We start from the raw sequence: 20,136 nt of genomic DNA on the forward strand, positions 1-20,136 counted from the left end.
TTATATACTTACTTATTCAATTGCAATGCACACTATAAACCAAATAGGTAAAACTCAATATAGTCTATAAATATATAACCTGTGCATATGACAGGTTTCTGTAGGGGAGGAGTTTATGTTAACAGCTCGTCTCAGTTAGTGCCAGCTGCAAGAGACGCGCTAAACTCTACATGGAGAATCACTTTAATGATCAAAGCAGGGAATGTTCTGCCAGTTCAGACAACAACGACTGCAAGAGGTATGAACGTAACTTTATATTCCTATGATGACGTGATGTAGGCATTATAACATTCGCTTTATTATTGATAGTGTGAAGGTCGCCACGAGATGTGGTCCAAAACACCTGTGCGTCAGGTGATGTTTGCGTCAATGTCATTTAGCCTATATAAACACTTAAAGTCTTTCAAAAACAATTTTTTTTTAATGTAAAGAAAATAATACTGAACTCATAACTTCGTAATTTTATGGTTTTATCTTTAATTTTTTATTTAAGTTTCTGTTATTCTTTTTTCAAAGAATTCCCACATGAAAACCAAGTCTGTAAATGTGTCTGTAGGGTAGACCAATATGGATTTGAGAGATCAGAGGATTTCAGCTATGAATCCAATGAGGAGCTAATGGCCGAGTATTTAGCTGTTCTCACTAGGAGGTCAAAGAAGTGGTCTAAACTTTTGCAGGGCACCGTGAAAGTGGAGAAGAATCTAAAAGGTGGGCATTTCTATTTTATTTGTAGTAATTTTATTATTACTATATTTTATAAGACAGAAAGGTTCACATTTGTGAAGCTGTCGTGTGGGTTTGCAGTGAAGCGATATGTGAGGAAGGGGGTTCCGTGTGAACATCGCACTCAGATCTGGATGGCAGCTAGTGGAGCCCAGGACCAGCTGGAGAGGAATCCTGGGTACTATCATTCTCTATTAAAGGCTGAGCATGACCCTAAAATAGAGGAGACCATACTTGCCGGCAAGTTACTTCTCATGAAACCATATTTCATTTGAAAGTTTTAAACTAATTCAATCCTGAATAGAGATTGAACAGGTCATATTGGAAATAAAATACTTCTGAGATTATTATTTATTTATTTTTCCAGATATGCACAGAACCTTCCCTGACAACATTCAGTTCCGTGACTCCTCCCAATCATGTTTACAAAAAGCTCTGTTTAATGTACTTCTGGGTTATGGACACCACAATAAGGATGTTGGTTACTGTCAGGTACTACTGTCATATACACAAGCCCTTTTACACATATTATCACTCAAGTGTCATTTGAATCCAGGATGTATTGAACTTCCTATGAGTATCTAAAACTATTGTTGTGTAAGGATACTAGTCAATTATAACAAGTGAGGAAGTAAGACACTGTTGTAATTTTGCGTTATTTACCCTGTCAATATTATGACAGAACCTGTTGTACCCGTCTGCATTCAAATCAGTAGGCTACTGAAATGTATCCCTTGTTGCATTTTTAGGGAATGAACTTTATCGCTGGATACCTCCTCATCATCACCAAAGATGAGGAGAAGTCGTTCTGGTTAATGGATGCTTTACTTGGCAAGATCTTACCAGGTCTGTCACTTTTACCCACTGTTGTATACACTATAACCAGGACTTCTTCAAAACATCATGCATAGGTTAATCATTACAGTAATCAAAATGTAATAACTTGTTCCACCTTTGAAACGACTTTGTTTTTGAAGTGACATCACCTAGACGAGTGAGGACAAAATAACCAATAGCCAAAAAGCAATTTAGTCATTGTTTTACGCTATTGTTATAGGTAATTTAACCCAAAATCTTACCTTTACTTAAAGGAATAGTTCACCCATGAAAATTCTGTCATCATTTACTCACCCTCATGTCATTCCAAACCTGTACGACTTACTTTCTCTTGAAATGAAAAAAAATTGCCCTGTGTTTTTTGTCCATACGGTTGAATTCAATGGTCACCAAAACTGTCTGGTTACCAACATTCTTCAAAATATCTTGTGTTCTGTAGAAGAAAGAAAGTCATACAGGTTTGGAATGGCACGAAGGTAAATGATGACAGAATTTTCAGTTTGGGTAAATTATCCCTTTTAACATAGTTGATTAATATTGGTTAAAATTAACGTTAATGTGATGAATGGTCTGCAAAGTTGTTAATAATTTTGTGCTCAAATCACCCCGCCACATACATATGTGACACTGGATCAGAAAACCAGTCACATGTAGCACGGGTATATTTGTGGCAATAGCCAACAATACATTGTATGGGTCAAAATTATCGATTTTTCTTTTATGCCAAAAATCATTAGGATATTAAGTAAAGATCATGTTCCATGAAGATATTTAGTAAATTTCCTACAGTAAATTTATCAAACATTTATTTTTGTGAGTGAATGCAGCACAATCGCGAACATATATGGACAACTTTAAAGGTGATTTTCTCAATGTTTCAATTTTTTTTGCACCCTCAGATTCCAGATTTTCAAATAGTTGTATCTCGGCCAAATATTGTCCTATCCTAACAAACCATACATCAATGGCAAGCTTATTTATTCTGCTTTCAGATGATTTATACATGTCAATTTCAAACAATTGACCCATGTGACTGGTTTTGTGGTCCAGGGTCACATATGTGACATCTGAATGTCCTGTTTAACTAGTAAAAACTCAGAAATTATGAATTCATCGTAATTCCATTCTGTATCATGTTCCATATATATATCACAAAACCAGTCCATACGGTTAAAAAACAATCACTAATATATATATATATAATGCGTGCATAGTTATTATGCAAATTGATATATATATATATATTATTTTTGTATTTATTAAAAAAAATTTAGACTATTACACCTCAACTATGCTGGGCCTTAAAATGGATCAAGAGGTGCTTGGGGAGCTTGTCAGGATGAAGGTTCCTGCTGTCTGGCAGGCCATGAATCGGCACAATGTAATGTGGACCCTGGTGGTCTCGCGCTGGTTCATCTGCCTATACATTGACATCCTTCCTGTAGAGGTGAGGATGAAAGTCAAAGGTTAAGCTATGCAGTCATTCAACAATTTTCAGTCCTTATGATAAAACCAGCCAGTTTTATGGAACATAAGTAGAGTTTTTGATGCCAATATTGAATGTAATAATCGGTAACTGTGTCCTTCTCTCAGACAGTGCTGAGAATATGGGACTGCCTTTTCTACGAGGGATCCAAGATCCTGTTCCGTGTGGCTTTGACGCTGATTGGTCACCATCAGAACCTCATCTCACAGGCACAGAGTCTCCCAGAAATCTGCGAACGCTTCAAACAGATCACTCATGGGGAGTACGTAGAAGACTGCCATTCATTCATGCAGGTATGTGGATGCTATTTATTCACAAACTAAGCTAATACTAATGATAATTTTGCTCTGAATGATGTTTATTTGTCCTCTAACTTCAGAAAATCTTTATGGAGCCAGGAGGTCTTTCCACGGAAACGATCACTAAACTCAGGAAGATGTGTAGAAATCGCATTACTTCTGCCAATAACCCTCCTTCACAATAAATGGTGAACATGGACATAAAGTTCTGACTGCGTGCGAGATCTATTATTTACTGTGGGGAAAAAAAGAACAATTGTATGTCAATAAATAACTATATGAATGTTTAAGGGATACAATACTGTTCAAAAGTTTAGGGTCGGTAAAATGTTTTAATGTTTTTAAAAGAAGTGCCCAATGCTTACTAAGGCTGTGTTTAGTTAAAAATATCATAAAATACTAATAATGTGCAATATTACAATTTCATAATTTAAGATGTATTCATGTGATGGCAAAGTTAAATTTTCAGCAGCCATTACTCCAGTCTTCAGTGTCACATGATCCTCCAGAAATCATTTTAATATGCTGATTTGGTGAAAAACAAAACATTTCTTTGGGAAACAGGATTCTTTGATGAATAGGAAGTTCAAAAGTGCAGCATTTATTTGAAAAATAAATATTTTGTAACTTTTTTAATGTCTTTCATGTAATTTCTTATTAATTGTATGCCTCCTTGCTGAATAAAAGTAATAATTTCTTCTTTTTTTAAAATAGTTTACAGACCCCAAACTTTTGAATTCTGGAGGCATGTTATTCCAAACCTGTATGATTTACCTTCTTTTAACTGGAATGCATTTTAACTGGTTTTTGCCTATTGCTTTATTGTGTTACTATAACAATCGGTTTCAGATATACATACTGTTGATGAAATGCAATGTCTAACTAATAAATATTTAGGAGGCAAACTCATTTTCTTGTGTTTTATTTTTCATTTTATTTAGAAACTTAGAATCGCATTCCCTTAAAACAACATGAACATCATAGCAATCAAGGCAACACTTCAATATCCACATGCAGTCCTTCCATATGAAGGCCTGTCAGAAAGGATTTATCCACTATATGATAAAGCATGTTTCTCTCAGTTCACTCCTCGAGTTTGTAACAGTTAACCATTTACCTAGGTCTATAATAGTCTAAACCTACTTCAAGTTAAGCAGAACTTCCTGCTGTGTTAGTGTCAAATGTACCCTTTGCCCATCCAGTAGTGCAAAACCATATTTCCTCACCTTTCCTAGTAGAATTTCCCTTTTAACGCTTCTGAATGAATGCAAATACAATGCTAAATGGATGCAAGCAGGCTATATAGTTTTGATATGTAGCATGAGGGAAATGTGTAGCATGGACTATTTTGTGTTATTGAAGGGTATTCTACTCTAGAAAGTGGATATTCCATTTAACATCAGTTTAGCAGATTTGGAAAGATGTGGAACCAAATTAACATCTGACTCAAACCTATTATGCAAGGCTTTGTTGACAGCAATAAGTGTTTTTTTTCCTCCAACCTGGTGAATCCCAAAAGCTGACCTGTATTTTACAGTGTTTAACTCCAAAAGTGAACTTTTAGCTAAAAATCACAAAAGGTAGTCAAGATCAAGATTAGAAAGTAGTGTTAAATATGTAGTCCCTTTTAGACCGAGCATGTAACAGTATAACATTATCAGCTTCCCTAAATCCTCCTATTTATATAAATAAATGCATAACATTAAATTAACAATATGAGGTACCAAAAAGATTGTATGTTTTCCAAGACCCAGATTAAGCCTAAATGACAACAAACAAAAGAGATTCCTCTAGGTAAGCATAATCTGGTTCCTGGAAACAATACCTTAGCATGACCTAGACACGTTTTGCCCTGTACCCTTACGTGTGCATTAATTATACTATGTTTAACATAATCCAACAGAAAGTCCAGGAAACACAGATCCACCTGAGCAGTGGCAAGCGTGAGACACCAGCAGAGGGCAGGGCAGGTTTAAAAACTAGGTATCTGCAGTTGTAGTAGTGTTGCTGAGTCCAAATTAGAGCAAAAATTGGTTGGTGGTGTCGACACATCCTGGCTTAAAGATTATATGAGGAGGGTTTAGATGGTCTGGTAGCCTGCATGACTTCTGCTCCTGCCAATAAGGTAGGCCATGATCACTATCAGCACTAGAACAGCCAAGGCAGCACCCACAATGATGGGAATCAACATGTCGTCCTCATCTAACTCACACTCCTCAGCTAGAACAGTGATGGAGGGAGGGGAGAGGGTGGCAAAAGAAGAAAAATTAGAAACAGTTAAGGAAAACAACCTATTCAATCAATCATATCAGTATTTCAGGATCTAAATTAATGATCATAATGTGTGTACCTACACAAAGACAGCAGTTTTAATATAATGTTGATTATCAGAGAAAATACTAGCTTAAACACATGTACGCATATTTAAGCAAGTAGAAAGCGGTGCCCCCTTGTTAAAGCACTAACATTAGTTTAAAAAAAAAAAAAAAAAAAAATTGAAATTATTTGTTTTCCGTTTCCTTTCATTTCTGGTAAAGGGGTCATATAATGGTACATGCACTTTTACAAGTTGATTGTACTGAAATGTGTGTTGGCAGTGCCTGTACACAACCATCATAAAATGATAAAAATCCATCCAGTGTTTCTTTTTATATCTTCTTATATGTTTTCCCCCATCTCAAATCAAGCCGTTCGATTTTGTGACGTCACAAAATCGACGCCCCTCCCACGATTGTTGATTGACAGTAGGGCTGTCAATCTTCCTCTATAATACTATTCGAATTCCATTCCTTATTTTATTTAATATTCGAATAATATTCGAATATTAAATGCTCAAATTCATCCTATTATTAATATTTACGACATTACACAGTCTTTTGGATCGCCAATGCGTGATGTTGATCGGTCTCATATCTTCACAGATAAACCGTGTCAGTTTGTCTCTTGTTGCCTTTTGGCGGACAGCTGGTAAGCCCCGTGACGAGGAGAGAGGCAGAAAATATGTAATTCTTGCCTGTTTTAGCGGCGGTTCCTCGGACAGATCGTCTAGCTTGTCAGTCAGGGTGTAGCGTTGTCATAAAAAATAACGTATATTTTTTTCTCCGTTTTGGCCTTCCGTCCACACTGAGACGGCGTTTTAATTAATGAAAACGCACTCCAGAGTGGATACATTTGAAAACGCCGTTTTCATGTTGTAGTGTGGACTGTGAATCAAATTGTCAGGAGTGGTGATCTCCGTTTCCGTGGAGACATTGCTCTCCGCGATTTTTTACAGTAATGTTATGATGATACAGCGTGGATAACGTGCACAATTGTGTTACGATTCAAAAACTTTATTCATCACAAGAAACAAAAGCATTTAATTTTCACGTGTAAGCCAAGGCTGCGAGAAAGGCAAGATTGCAAAAAAATCTAAAAAATACATTAAAAACAGCAATATTCGAATAGGAACTTCAGCATTCGAATAGTATTGATTTTTTAAATATTCGAATTATATTCGAATTTCGGAATTCGTTCCAACAGCCCTAATTGACAGTAGCGTTTCAACACAGACCCGCCCCCTGTCAAATGGCTCAATGGCTGTCAATCATAGTCTGCGCGGTCATCGTTGATGCGCTGGAGCACTGTCAATGAGCAGAATGGCGTCTAAGCGATTGTGGTGTCCTGTTCTTGGGTGCTATAAGGAACACAGCAGTCATTTTGATGTTCCTAAATCCGAACCGCTGAAGACGCAGTGGCTGAGTTTTGTTTTCGAAGGGAATATTCCCCACGATCAACGTCAATGCTTTCATGTTTGCGCGAATCATTTCACACACCAGACTGCTTTATAAACGAGGTCAATATAAAGCTGGTTTTGCTAAGAAGCTGCTCCTGAAAAAATGATCGGTACCAACTATTCGTGTTCCTGCTGCACCTCCAGAAGAAGAAGTGTGTAACGTTTTATTAACCTTTATATTAATATTTATATTAATCTTTGCAAATCGCTAGCACGCTTCACGATGAATGCGGCTGTTTACACTCAGGGTACATTACGGCATGTTTTCTATATACGACGTTCTCAATATAATTCATAATCCCACGTTTATAATGAACAACGCGTTATGGTTATTGTGTTACGGTGTACGCACAGAACAGAGGGGCGGGGTGAGCAAAGCTCATTATCATTTAAAGACACATGCACTTAAACGGCGTGCTGAAAACAGAGCTGTTTTTGACCAGGTAAAATGAGTGTTTTCTTACAATACTAATGAGAATTTTTAATTAAAGTATATTACAAACTTTTAATTTAGACCCTAAAGAATCATATTAGCTTGTACAAAAATGGCATTATATGACCCCTTTAAAGTGTCCCTATTATGCTTTTTTGAATATTACCTTTCATGCAGTGCTTTCATAGCTGTTTGTGAATGTAAAAGGTCGGCAACGTTTTAAAGATCAAAGTGCACAACAAATAAAGTTGTCTCCAAAAAGAAAGAATTGATTCTGAAATGCTGAAACGAATCGTCAGCAATTGACCCTTCGCAGGGAGTTTGATTGACAGGCGATCAGACCAATCATAATCCTCCATCCGCCATTTTTGTCTGACAAAGCAGTCAGGAGAGTTAGTAGATTAACATTGGAGCATTTGAACTTGAAAAACGGTGTACTGACGTCTTTCCACGGTTAAAACAACATTCCTTCCTTCTTATGTTTATTTGATGCTATAAATCAGTGGTTCTCAACCTCTCCTGCAGGGACCCCCTGACAGGCCATGTTTCTGTATTAACCCTGAAATGGCACACCTGATTCAATTAAAGGCTTAATGAGTAGTTGACTAATTGATTAATTAACTAATTCCTACTCTTCCTACTCTAATAAATACTCATTAATTGCATCAGGTGTGCCATTTCAGGGTTAAAACAGAAACATGGCCTGTCAGGGGGTCCCTGCAGGAGAGGCTGAGAACCACTGCTATAAATTAACTAGAAGGAAGAGATGATCGGTTCACGAGCAGCTTTAACTGAGGCTCTACAGCGATCTGTCAGACACATTAAAGAGCCAAAAAAACTGTATTTATTGTTTAAATTTTGTTTAAAAAAATGACCATATTTGAAAGCTGAGACTTTGTTTCATATCAAAATTAACCTGGTCTGTCCTGTCTATCAGCGCGTTGTCAGTGTCCTCTCTGCTCCGCGATGTATTTTTCACTGCGTGAGAACATGGTGGGGCGTGAGAGCGGCGTGGCTTGTCGGACATAGCAACTGTAACTAAAGGGGGCGGGTCTTTGCGAACGGTCAATTCCAGTCTCACTTCCATAACATAACGACATAGGTTTGTAACAATTTTGCATAATGGCAGCCTATGAACAACATCTACTTTGACCCGCCCTCAAACACTGCAGTTGGAGCTGAGAAGCAAATGTAAATGGTAAAAAACACAAATGGTTTTAGTTAACTATAAAAACCCTGGATGGGACTACTGTTCTTAGTGGATAAAAGACTCAGTATACTTGTGTGGACAAAGAGACTGGCTTTATCAGCTTCACAATGTTGTGACAACTGAGATTTTCATGTTGCCTTTTGTGCGTTGAAGCCGGAACATTCCTTGAAGAATGAAAGGACAAAACTGAGAAAGGGTAAGAGAGAGAAAGAAAAAAAATACCTGCTCCAAAATCTCCATTGACGCTGAAAGGTTGCACTTGAAGCTGGAAAGTGTTGAGAGAGAAATCCTGTGTAACGCTCAAGGTTTTCTCCTTCTGACACATGTAAGAGTGGCCCAGTGTTCCCACCATGTAGTTCAGAGTGGTGTTAGCGACATCAAGGCGCTCTAAGCAAAAATAAAACAAGAAGATTTAGCTGTTCAGAAAACTTCACTAAAAAACTACAACTTCTATCATACATGGGCTATTTAAAACTGACTTACTAGCCATATCAGGCAATGCAGCTGACAGCGCCAAACCACTAAGATGATATTTGTTTGATGTGGAATTCTGAAAAGCAATTAAGTATATTCCATATGTGATGATGAGTGATGACATCAGTATGGTCTGAGTAATTTGAAGGGACATTAGGGGAAATGATTAGAGATGCACTGGTCGGTTTTCCATTTTAATTTGGCCGATCTCTATTCCGTACTTGCGCAAAATGTAAATTGTGCAGAAATATTACAAGTCGGTAAACAGAGCGTTAACACAGGCCAGAGAATGGACACACTGAAGAGCAGACGTGCCAGCAGATACTGAAAAAGGCACAACAAGCTCACTGTTTGCGATGCTCAAAATAATGGAAGAAAAATATAAATATGGACTTTAGGGTGGGGGTTTATACAAAAGTTTCTCTGAAGGGAACTGTCTTCAGAAAAGTTTTGATGGCATTTTCTTTTCCTCTTACCTCTGTATAATGTATAATATTGTTTTATTAAAACTGTTTAATATAATATTCTGTATAATAGTGTTTATGAGTGCAAGTATGATACAGCACATAATACAGTAGTAGGCTAATATATAATACGTATTATCTTGATTTTTTGACTAAATGTTCAAATTCAATTAATTTATATCCCGGGTTATCCTGGGGGATACAAACATTAAAATAAAAAATAAGTCATGTTTTTAAAACATTATTTCATTCATATTTCTGCCCTTTTTTGGGTTAAACAAAGAGGGAATCAAAATCAAACCCTGCCAATTTGCTTGTAAAAAAACAAACAAACACGAAATCTGAATCGGTCATGAAAAGTAATGATCAGTGCATCCCTAGAAATAATAGGAGGAGATTCAAAACTTACTAAAGAGAAGCTGAAAGTCAAAGTAATGTTGTCCTCGGTCAGTTTGAGAGTTGCAAAGTCTGGTGCGCAGGATCCAGAGAATTTAATCAGGTTCGGATGCAGGTTCAAGACCTCCTGGACAGTCTGAAAAGCAAAGTATGTTTACATTTAGAAATGAGGACCAAACCTTCATTACTTGCATGCAAATCCCTTTATCCCAGCAAATCCCTTTATTTACATAACAACCCAAGGAATTTTAATAGCAGCAATATATAATGGTATTTGTCATAGAACTAAAGCATACAAGTGTCCTTTTTCTATGAGCCATTTCAGGTTCCAGTAATAAGCTGGAAAAAGGAATGGTTCAACCAAAAATGAAAATTCTGTGATTATCTATTCACACTCATGTCATTTAAAATACGCTTGTTACCCACCGAAGAGAAAAGTAGATAATTAGCAGAATATTCCAAGCTACTTTTGTCCCATGAAAGTGAGAGTTACAGTAAATGTGCCATATAGTACCGTGCCATGAGAGCTTGAAATAAAGCTTATGTTGAGCTGCAGGCCCATCCGTGCCAAGAGACAGACAGTGTCAGTGGCATTGGTGACATTGTAGTTGCCCCGCTCAGGGGGGCCGGGGGTTGCAGGAGAGGCCGGAGGAGAGCTGGTTTCAGGGGCGAGCACAGTGGGCGATACATCAGTGGTCAAAGTCTGATGTATAGTTAGAGCTGTAATGAAAACATTATTATTATTTTAAAAGGTTCTAGATGGGTTGTAGCACTGGTTAGGGTTAAAGGTGTACTCAGTAAGTTGTTGTTATACTTTGTTTATTAATTCCAATAGTAAAATAGGTTTTAGAATTTATACTGACCCCTATCAGCCTGGATGCATGATGTTTGTTTCCTAACTGCTGCTGCTTCACACCAAACCTGTTTTATTTATCGTTTTTATTAACATGATTATTACTGTTATTTTGACGTCAACATGGTGGCGCCCATGAGGGGGCGACCCACCCGTTCACTAATATAATACTGAGTCTTCATCTTATGTATACAAAATTTCAATTATATTTCTTATTTCTTAATATGTAAAAGTTTTTTGTAATAAGCAAAACATTTCTGGGTCCACCTTTAAACGTGTAGAAGCAGGTAGCACCGTAGTCAAATACATGGTAGTGGTTTTCAGTAACGAAAATAATGAATTGTTTTAGAAGTCATGTCTGTAATTCTCAGCTTTCCTTACACCGCAGGCCTACTTAGGCCAAGGTATTGCAGGAATAAACATTATTATTATTTAACAGGAAACAAAGCGTCCTCCATACATGGGCTTGTTTATTCTTATTAATTAAGCAATTATTTAATTAATACATTAATCAAAGTATAACCAGACCAAATATTCCTGCTGCCCAAAATACACTATATTAAAATCAAACTTACCTAACAGCAGGCAAAAAAAATCCCCGGCGGGCATGCTTTGTTTGCGGATGATGGGGATCATGTTTCTTGCCAAAGTAACGTAAATCAAAACACACTCGATACAAAAACAAATGATACCAGACTGTGCAAGTTGCGTCTTCAAAGAGGCTCTTCAGATAACGGTCGTTATGGCGCAGACGAATACGGTCGGTTTGAGCTGCCGCTGTGCCAAATCTACATCTAAAAAACGCAATCGGTCAGATTTGTTTAGTTTCTCGTAACCGCAGTAGGAAACGCCACCGTCATGTCATGTGAGCAACTTCTAGAATCACGCAACAGCAGCCACGCGCATGCGCATTTTTTTCTCGGTTTTAATTTATTTTAATTTATGTCTTGTTTTTGAAGAAAAAGAAGACAAATGTTACTTAGATTAATAATGATAATAAATAAACTAAATAATAAACTTACTTTTATTATACATATTTGCTATCCCATCTCTCACGCACGACAGTTCATGATTTGTCACATTTTATATAGCCTACTATATTTCTGTAAGTGTTTTGTTTTTTTCAGGATAGTCAGTGAGTCACAAAATAATGTACTTAAGTCATCTCATTGTATGATTGAACAAATACAATGTGCAACATAATACGACTGCACAAGACAAACGACTGCTTTTTGCATTTTATTTTGACGGTTTTTGCCATGGTCATGTTGACAATAATGAACAAATTAGTTATTGCTTATTGTATGTTTCCTGTGGTAATGCCATTAAGCTGTATTGAAACATGTTGCAAATATATAGATGCTACATAGATTTAACAGCACACAGAAGATAGGCCTACCTATCGGAATGAGGATGCATGTGACTGAAGTGCCACATTACAGAGACAATTTACAAGGAGGCTAAAGATTTTAGGACCATTCCAGAATGCCATCACAGAAGTGTGATACCTGATCTTTTGGCCTTTTACTGTGTTGCTTGCAATGGTGTAGGCTACTTTAAGAGCCTGATATGTTGATCTGATGAAATTAATCGAACACTGTTTATGGCAGCAATTATAAGGGAGAGAGACTGGGGCCAAACTTTTTACTCCAGTAAATATTTCTCAAGGTAGGTTTATTTTGGAAAGTCAATTTATGTATAGACACATTAGAAAGACTTTAAAGCTACTGAACATTTATAACACTACCCAGGAAATATATATATATATATAATGAATGCATTACAATCACAAACATAAATGGACAACTTTAAAGGCGATTTTCTCAATGTTTTGATTTTTTTGCCAGATTTTCAATAGTTGGATCTCGGCCAAATATTGTCCTATCCTAAATATCCATACATCATCTGAAAGCTGAATAAAGTTTCCCATTGATGCATAAATCTCAATTTCAAAAAGTTGACCCATGTGACTGGTTTTGTGGTCCAGGGTCACATATGAAGTAAGTTGTCACAGTGGAACCTGACTTTAAAAAAGATTTTTTTTAAATCAGCAAAAAACAAAGGTAATGTACAACAAATATTGCAATAAACAAAAAAGTATAGCATACATTTACACATTATACAATGAAAATGCTAGTTTATTGAATTTGCTTGAACTGACATTTATGAAGTATTTATGAAGAAAATCTGCCATCATCATATGAACTAGTCTTACAAAACATACAAAACCAACATATAAAACCACACCCATGGCAAATGCAAAACAGCAGGGGGCACAACATACAAACTACCCTGTCAACTGGAACTTGCTATGTAGGCCTATTTTTAATAAAAATATTTATTTTTTATGAATTACAGGTGAAAGTGTATGATCTCTGCTCTGAAAATGTTGCCTGGTTATGTTTTTCCTTAGCTGTTTGAACAAATATTTTGTGTATGATTTCCTGCAGGGAAAAAGTTTTATTCAAATTTGTTTACAGTCCAAAGTTGTTAAAAAGGAAACAACAATTTCAGCAGACAGCGGCTGTGGAGTATCCTGCAACACATAACTGTTAGCGTGAGGGTCTAAAAATATACAGGAAATGGTGAGACTTTTCTGAGATGAGAGGACAACTCTTTGGTGGAGGCAGTGGTTGTCATTCACTAGAACAGAAAACCTAGGGCTAGGGCCACTTCCTGTTAGGTAAAAGTTGACAGTAGAAGCAATCAAAACAGAAAGGCTAAAAACTGCTGCACATCACTTACAGGCCAAGCAACAGGAAGGAACGGCATCTACAGAAATAAAGTTTCAGGGAATGTTATGGAAATGAGCAGGACAACCACTCTATTGTTCTTGGCCACACATGCGTCTGCTGCAGGTAAAATCATTTCTCTTGCTCTTTACATATTTGCTGCACAGGGTGTCAAATATCTATAACATTCAGCGCAGAGTTTTGATTGGTTTAAATGGGTCTCGGTCGTTGTAAAATATGTACTTGTCATTGGAGTAAATGTAAATGGAGAAATTGAACATTAGACATTTTTTATTATGTTTTTGTGTCTGTGCGCGCATCATCTCCTGTAAAGAAAGATTGGGGTCATACACCTCTTCATGTGGCCATTTTAGTTTCCATGCACACTTGTAGCATGGCACGTAACAACAGTTTTAAGTGCAATATACTCGTTTGCGACATAATGTCTAAAAAGATGAAGGCTTTTCAGTAGTGCTGTGATGGTGTGCAACTGTCATCTTTATGTTTAAATGTTGTTTCCTGAGATTAAAAAAACGAGGATCCAACAAAAGCAACTCGAAAACCTACACTCTCCTTTTTGCGAAACCTGCAGCCAAAATTGAAAGATCAGTAAATGGCGGCTTTTCAAAAGTCAGCAACATTAACGAATGTAGAAAGTATAGGATACTTTTTATTTCCCATATTGAATTTAAAATAAAGAATAATTAGCAAGGAATTGTTATAATATTGTTAGTTATTATTATTATATGTGTAGTGGTTGATGTAATTATTATTTTAAAAGTTATACTAAAACAGATACAGCAACAAAACATGCACAAGCCGATTATGTATTCAGTGATGTGTAATTAGGCAATTTGATAGACGGCGTAACCCTTTACATGTTATGAATTTACAACCAAATTCAAATCCACATCTACTAGATATATCTGGCATTTGGAAAGAATTGCAAAATCATTGAATCTGATGTATATAATAATCCTCTCTTAACAGTCAGTACAGCCTAATTTATAAAACTATGCCTATTTTTCTTAATTCATCAGTTTTGATAACTCATTGATATAGGTAAACAACTTTATTTTAGCATTAAATGCTTTTTCAATGTAATTAGGGTCTTAAAATTATAAAGCCTAGAATCTTTTTTACTACCGATTTTAAATTTCTAATCTATCTAAAGCAAATTCTTGTGTTTATCATTCTTTTAGATGAAGCAACTAAAACACAGCTTATGATCAGGAATGCATTAGTGATAAATGAGTAAAGATTTTATTTGATATGACTAGACGTATATACTTTATTTTGATTGTTAATAAGTCCTTGTTTCTGTATGCAATGCCCTTGCAGAAAAAATGAGTTTGGCGTGTGAAATGTGTGTGGTCAGTATTCTAACCATCATCCACCGGCCCTCATCAACACCTATTTGATCTGCAGTGATGCAACAGGTCCTTCACTGTTTTGTGCTCGTTCTTGCACTTAACTAGACTCATGCAGAAACCACCAAACTAGATTACACACACACATTTCCACAGAGATCACAGAGAGACAGGTAGAGGAGCTTGGGCCCCTGTTGCCTCTAACAGGAAGGCATGAGTGCAGGGTTTTTTTTCTCATAAAGGACTGGTTTGTGACCCACTCAATGTTCTTAATGTGGATATAAAGGACAGGCGAGAGTGAGGAATGAGATTCTTTATTAAGTATGCAAGAACTATCTAAAAATATTACTGGACCATATTTCAGCAGGCTACCAAACAAGCCGTTTAAGATTCCACTACGTGCACATAACACGATGTGCCAAATCATCGTGTACATAGTTGCATGTTAGTTTCAGTTACTTTCTTTTAATGTCTTTTATCTACCTATCCGAAACATTATTTATATATTTCAAAAGAAGAGTAGAGGCGTGGCGGGTTGACTAGAGCAATGTTTATTTGGTAGGAGAGTCCTGCATTACACAGTTATCTTTGTCTAATTATTTGAATGTTGTTTTTTATTTGTCCTAATGATAAGTCTAGATACTAAGTATCATTAGTGCAAGAATGTCTTGACATCTTTAAGAACTGATTACAGTTAAAAGTAATTGATTAAAGTCAGATATTGACGTTTATCCACGAAACCTTGCTAAATTAATAGATTCCAATGCAATAACCTATTCGTAAAATTTTTGGATGTGGCCCCTTTTTTAATTTTTAAGAGGGATAATAATGAATGCAGGATATTTTGTGCATGAAAATTTTGTATCTCCAGTTTTGTCTGTTTAGTTGAATTTTTGCCAAACATGGTGCATATGGTTAGATTTCAAACCACACTTGCTAATAATCATGTTTTATTAAAAAAGGAATTTATACTTGTGTGCCCGATCAAGACATTTACGGGCTTCAGGAAATATCTAATAATCTCAAACATTGTCTATAGATTTATTTCGCCTTGTTTATAAGAGAGTCAATGGCCTATTGAGCAGTGTTATCCGATTAAATGTTCTATGAAGTGTGCACTGTTAAGTCACCATCTAAAATACTGTAAAATGCGATACATTCAGCTTTGATCGATTCCTCAATTCATTTCAAGAAGTTTGAACTGGTCTCAGTGGTTTATTTTTGTAAAGCCAGTTTGCAGTTCTATTCATGCAATCTGATGATTGATGAGTTAAAGTGTTAGACAAGACATTATCTAGCAGATCATTTGGCTGCTCACACTTAATATGTTTTGCAAGAATGAACATGAGAGAAAGTCTTTGTATATTAAACAGTGATTCCAGAACTAGACACAAAATGCCTTGGGATACAGAAACTCTTAGTTGCCTCAAAATTAAATTAACCTCTTAATGTACTGTAATCTAAATATATAACATTTTATCTCTGTACTTAATCTGGCGGTTTAGGTTCTAGAGGTGCCTCTCATAAATTTACTGTCTTTCTCATTTTTCCATTTTTTTATTCGTTCTTGTTTTTTTAACATTACAAAACCATCTACGCTGGGAAAGGAGACAAATAATCAAAACCTCGATAAATAAGAAGAGCCACCAAATTTTTGTTGTGTGCTTGCTTAATGAAAGTCTTTTGAAATTGTTTGTTCTGTTCGCAGAGGCCTCTTTGAGTGACCCAACAAATTGCTATATTTTAGATGTTTTTCTCCTGCTGTATTCTATCATTTTTACTGCTCTCTACTTCCGAGAGAAGGTAAGTTGAGCTCTAGCATGCACAGTTTGTTCCAAGTGAAGAAATTTCCCTCACGGGTTTAATCGCTAACTTGAGCTCTGCCTTGTATGGCTTAGTTTACAAAGGAAGGGCCTGTTCCTCCGGAGCCTGCAGCCCCGGCCCATAACCCCAATGAGCCTGTCTATACAGTGAGTTATCATTAATACATATCTCACCGATCATGTTCAAGCTTCAAAATATACTTCATGTGTTGACATGTACTGCATTGAATGAGTCATTCCTACTATGAAAGTGCTTTATATTTAATAAAACATTCAACTCAATTTTAAATATGAAAATAATATTTATTAGTTTTCTTGTATTACAAAGTCACGATTAAGTGAATAGGTAGGAGTTTTAAACAATTTTGTTTGGATGGATGTTCCTATATTTGTGATGTGCGTTGTTGCTATGCACTTCTGAACATATAAATCTATTTATTAGGCTAAGTTACTTCCTTTTACCTTTCTATAATCAAAAACTTTTTTAACATTAAGTGTTACTTTCACTATCTGTTGAGTTTCATCTCAAGCAACATAAACTGTCTTTTTGGCACCCCTAGAACAGCTTACAGTTAGCGATATTAAAGTGATGTGGAGTATTTTTAATATGTAAAGACATAATAAAGTGATAAATAATGGCAGTGTTAATGTTTTTTTGAGTTGTTTTGATCCTAACAGAAAACAGAGCGCTGAACTATTACCTCAATAACAGCGTTCAACGGCTCTTTATCGCCAAGTGAAAATATGAGCCCCGAGGCCCCTGACTAACTTTAAATCTAACATTTGTGGTTAATGAAATGGTTGGGGGAAAAATTAAACATAAATACTTAAATGTAAAAAAAAAAAAAAAAAAAAAAAAGATAGTAGGCCTACATTTAGCACCCCTACCTTCCAAAAAAGAAGATATTTTGAAGAATACGGGTAACCAAACAGTTGGTGGGCCCCATTGACTTCCATATGTTTCAGTCAGGGGGGGCCATCAACTTTGTTTGGTTACCATATTTTTCAAAATATCTTCATTTTTTGTTCAACAGAAGAAAGAAATTCATACATGTTTGGAACAACTTGAGGATAAGTAAATTACAAAATTTTCATTTTTGCACACACACATTAAACATTAATTTCGAGATTAGGAGCTTGGACAGAGCTTCTAAAAGTATGGTTTAACCCTATATTAAAATATCTAGTTAAATTACAACAGAGTCATATTTATTTTTAACGTGACAAATTTCAAAAAGCACTACCTAACAGGAATGACCCGATTAATAAAGACTTTATATAAAATGTGCGTGCTGTATTTCTTAGGACTTGGATCTGCCTCAGATGAGTTCCGATTATCAGCAACTCGACAGACCGGTGAGATTATTTTATGTTTTCATTTAATTTAAGTATAGCCTATTTAAATTAATAAATATATCAGTGAGTTAACTGCAAATATAGTGTACTGTAGCCTACACAGACTTTAGGCCTACTTCATGACATGATATGCAATCATGTTTGTAATATGAAAAAATCCTGTAGGCTATAAACGTGAAATTGCAATTTTGAAAGAAAACGTTGTTTTTAGATGCCTACCTTCGTCTAATCAATATCAACATATTTCAGATTAGAAGACGGGAGCCAGAGACACATTATCAGGTAAGAAGTTGAACCACTTATTTGTCAGAAAGGATGTGGATAAGATCTGAGAAACAGATAATTTAACCAGATACAAGTTTCTTCTCATGCATGGTAAACTAAAGCGACAGCTGTAATCCCTGCTGCCCTCCTGTGATTGTTTACAGTAGTGCACTTACATTTTTTTGATCATTCCTCAATGGTGGTTGGTGTATTTTCTAGGAACTAAAAGGAGCAAGAAATGATGAATACCAGGAAATAAGACCAAAAGGAGCCAAAGTAAGTACACGGATATGAGAAAAGTGTGCGGGTTGTTGAACCGAAATGAATCATTTCACCCAATGCTGAGGGCGGCATAATATCCTTCCTTACTATGCTCAGTTGGCAAATCAGCATAAATAGCTCATTATTTTCTATTTCTGCAGGCTCGCAAAGCCAAGAGCAAACCTGATGAGGTAATGTAACAATTCGTTTTAAACTCTTGATTTGGTATAGGCCTATACTTAAATGGCATTCATAAAAAATGTTTTACATAAAAATATCCTTTTTATGGCCACTTTGGATATTACATTATATATTTTAAAATTATAAGCTTTAATTTAATTAAAAATTATAAGCTGCTTTTTTTTTGCTAGTTTCTCTTCCCTATTTTACTCTCTATATTTACTTAAGCATCTGTTATCAGTGTTCTAGGTATCAAAACATTGCACTGCTTGGTAGGTTTTTAAACAGACTGCAGTTTTGTTAAAAGCCAAAATTCATCAGTTCATGTTATTGGTTTATTCCTTTAAAGGCTCGAACAGGGAGAAAAAGGGATGCAGCCGAGGCTGTGGAGATGGAAACTTTTCCCACAACACACAATTAACACAGCACAACCTCAGGAGCAATTTTCATATCTTCCAACCAACAGATAAATTGTGTATCTTTGTTGGATGCATTTATGTGTCTTGCTTTATAGATATCCTCAAAAGTTTGGGGTCAGTAAGATTTTATTCTTTTATAGAAATAAATACTATAATTCAGCATGGATGCATTGAATTGATTCTTTTAAAAAGTGACGGTAAAGACAATAATCCTGAAAAAAATGTGTCATGGTTTCCACAAAAACATTAAGCAGCACAACGGTTTTCAGCATTGATAAGAAATGTTTATTGTGCACCAAATCAGCATATTAGTATGATTTCTAAAGAATCATGTGACACTGAGGACTGGAGTAATGGCTTCAGCTTTTCCAACCCAGGAATAAATTACACTTTAAAATAGAATTACCATGTAACACAATAAAAATCAATCAAACAAGGTTTGAGATTTTTCAAAAACATTTGAAATAATCTTACCGACCCCAAACTTTTGAACGGCAGTGTGTGATGTATGTGACGATGTATGCATGTGTATATATAGTATATTATGTAATTTTTGGTTGCAATAGAGGATCTTGTATGTTAATGTCAGGAAAAGATAATTTCAAACCAATTTTACTTAGGCAATTTAGGAACTCTGTCTGGAGAGGTAGGAGACAGTGCTCTTATTTTCTACATATTATGTGTGTAAAATAGTCCATTTGACTGATTACTGTAAAACATAAGGGTAAAATGAAATAAAATGTGTATCAACTCCGTAAGTTCCTCACCATGATCCGAGATA

The 20,136-nt window shown here is 35.8% G+C and overlaps 3 protein-coding genes across 3 annotated transcripts; 2 read left to right on the top strand and 1 right to left on the bottom strand.

The window, feature by feature from the left end:
- The first annotated feature begins 87 nt into the window (after window positions 1-87).
- Window positions 88-4,248, top strand: grtp1b (growth hormone regulated TBC protein 1b). The gene is made up of 8 exons (XM_084421308.1): window positions 88-238; window positions 557-708; window positions 805-963; window positions 1,091-1,215; window positions 1,473-1,569; window positions 2,835-3,007; window positions 3,154-3,339; window positions 3,426-4,248. Exons 1-8 carry the CDS (start codon window positions 171-173, stop codon window positions 3,528-3,530), a joined length of 1,065 nt encoding a protein of 354 aa, XP_084277434.1. The 5' UTR covers window positions 88-170; the 3' UTR covers window positions 3,531-4,248.
- Window positions 4,249-4,284: 36 nt separating this feature from the next.
- lamp1b (lysosomal associated membrane protein 1b) lies at window positions 4,285-11,848 on the bottom strand. The gene is made up of 6 exons (XM_084421309.1): window positions 11,526-11,848; window positions 10,612-10,817; window positions 10,111-10,233; window positions 9,247-9,313; window positions 8,986-9,150; window positions 4,285-5,565 (listed from the first exon to the last, which is right to left on the bottom strand). Exons 1-6 carry the CDS (start codon window positions 11,584-11,586, stop codon window positions 5,426-5,428), a joined length of 762 nt encoding a protein of 253 aa, XP_084277435.1. The 5' UTR covers window positions 11,587-11,848; the 3' UTR covers window positions 4,285-5,425.
- Window positions 11,849-13,589: 1,741 nt separating this feature from the next.
- Window positions 13,590-20,113, top strand: cd247l (CD247 antigen like). The gene is made up of 8 exons (XM_084421723.1): window positions 13,590-13,808; window positions 16,761-16,855; window positions 16,951-17,022; window positions 18,181-18,231; window positions 18,481-18,513; window positions 18,715-18,771; window positions 18,918-18,947; window positions 19,286-20,113. The coding sequence occupies exons 1-8, from the start codon at window positions 13,751-13,753 to the stop codon at window positions 19,355-19,357; spliced, it is 468 nt and encodes a 155-aa protein (XP_084277849.1). The 5' UTR covers window positions 13,590-13,750; the 3' UTR covers window positions 19,358-20,113.
- The last annotated feature ends 23 nt before the right edge of the window (window positions 20,114-20,136 follow it).

Source organism: Rutilus rutilus (genome assembly GCF_951802725.1).
Source record: "Rutilus rutilus genome assembly, chromosome: 10".
Classification (NCBI taxonomy): Eukaryota; Metazoa; Chordata; class Actinopteri; order Cypriniformes; family Leuciscidae; genus Rutilus; species Rutilus rutilus.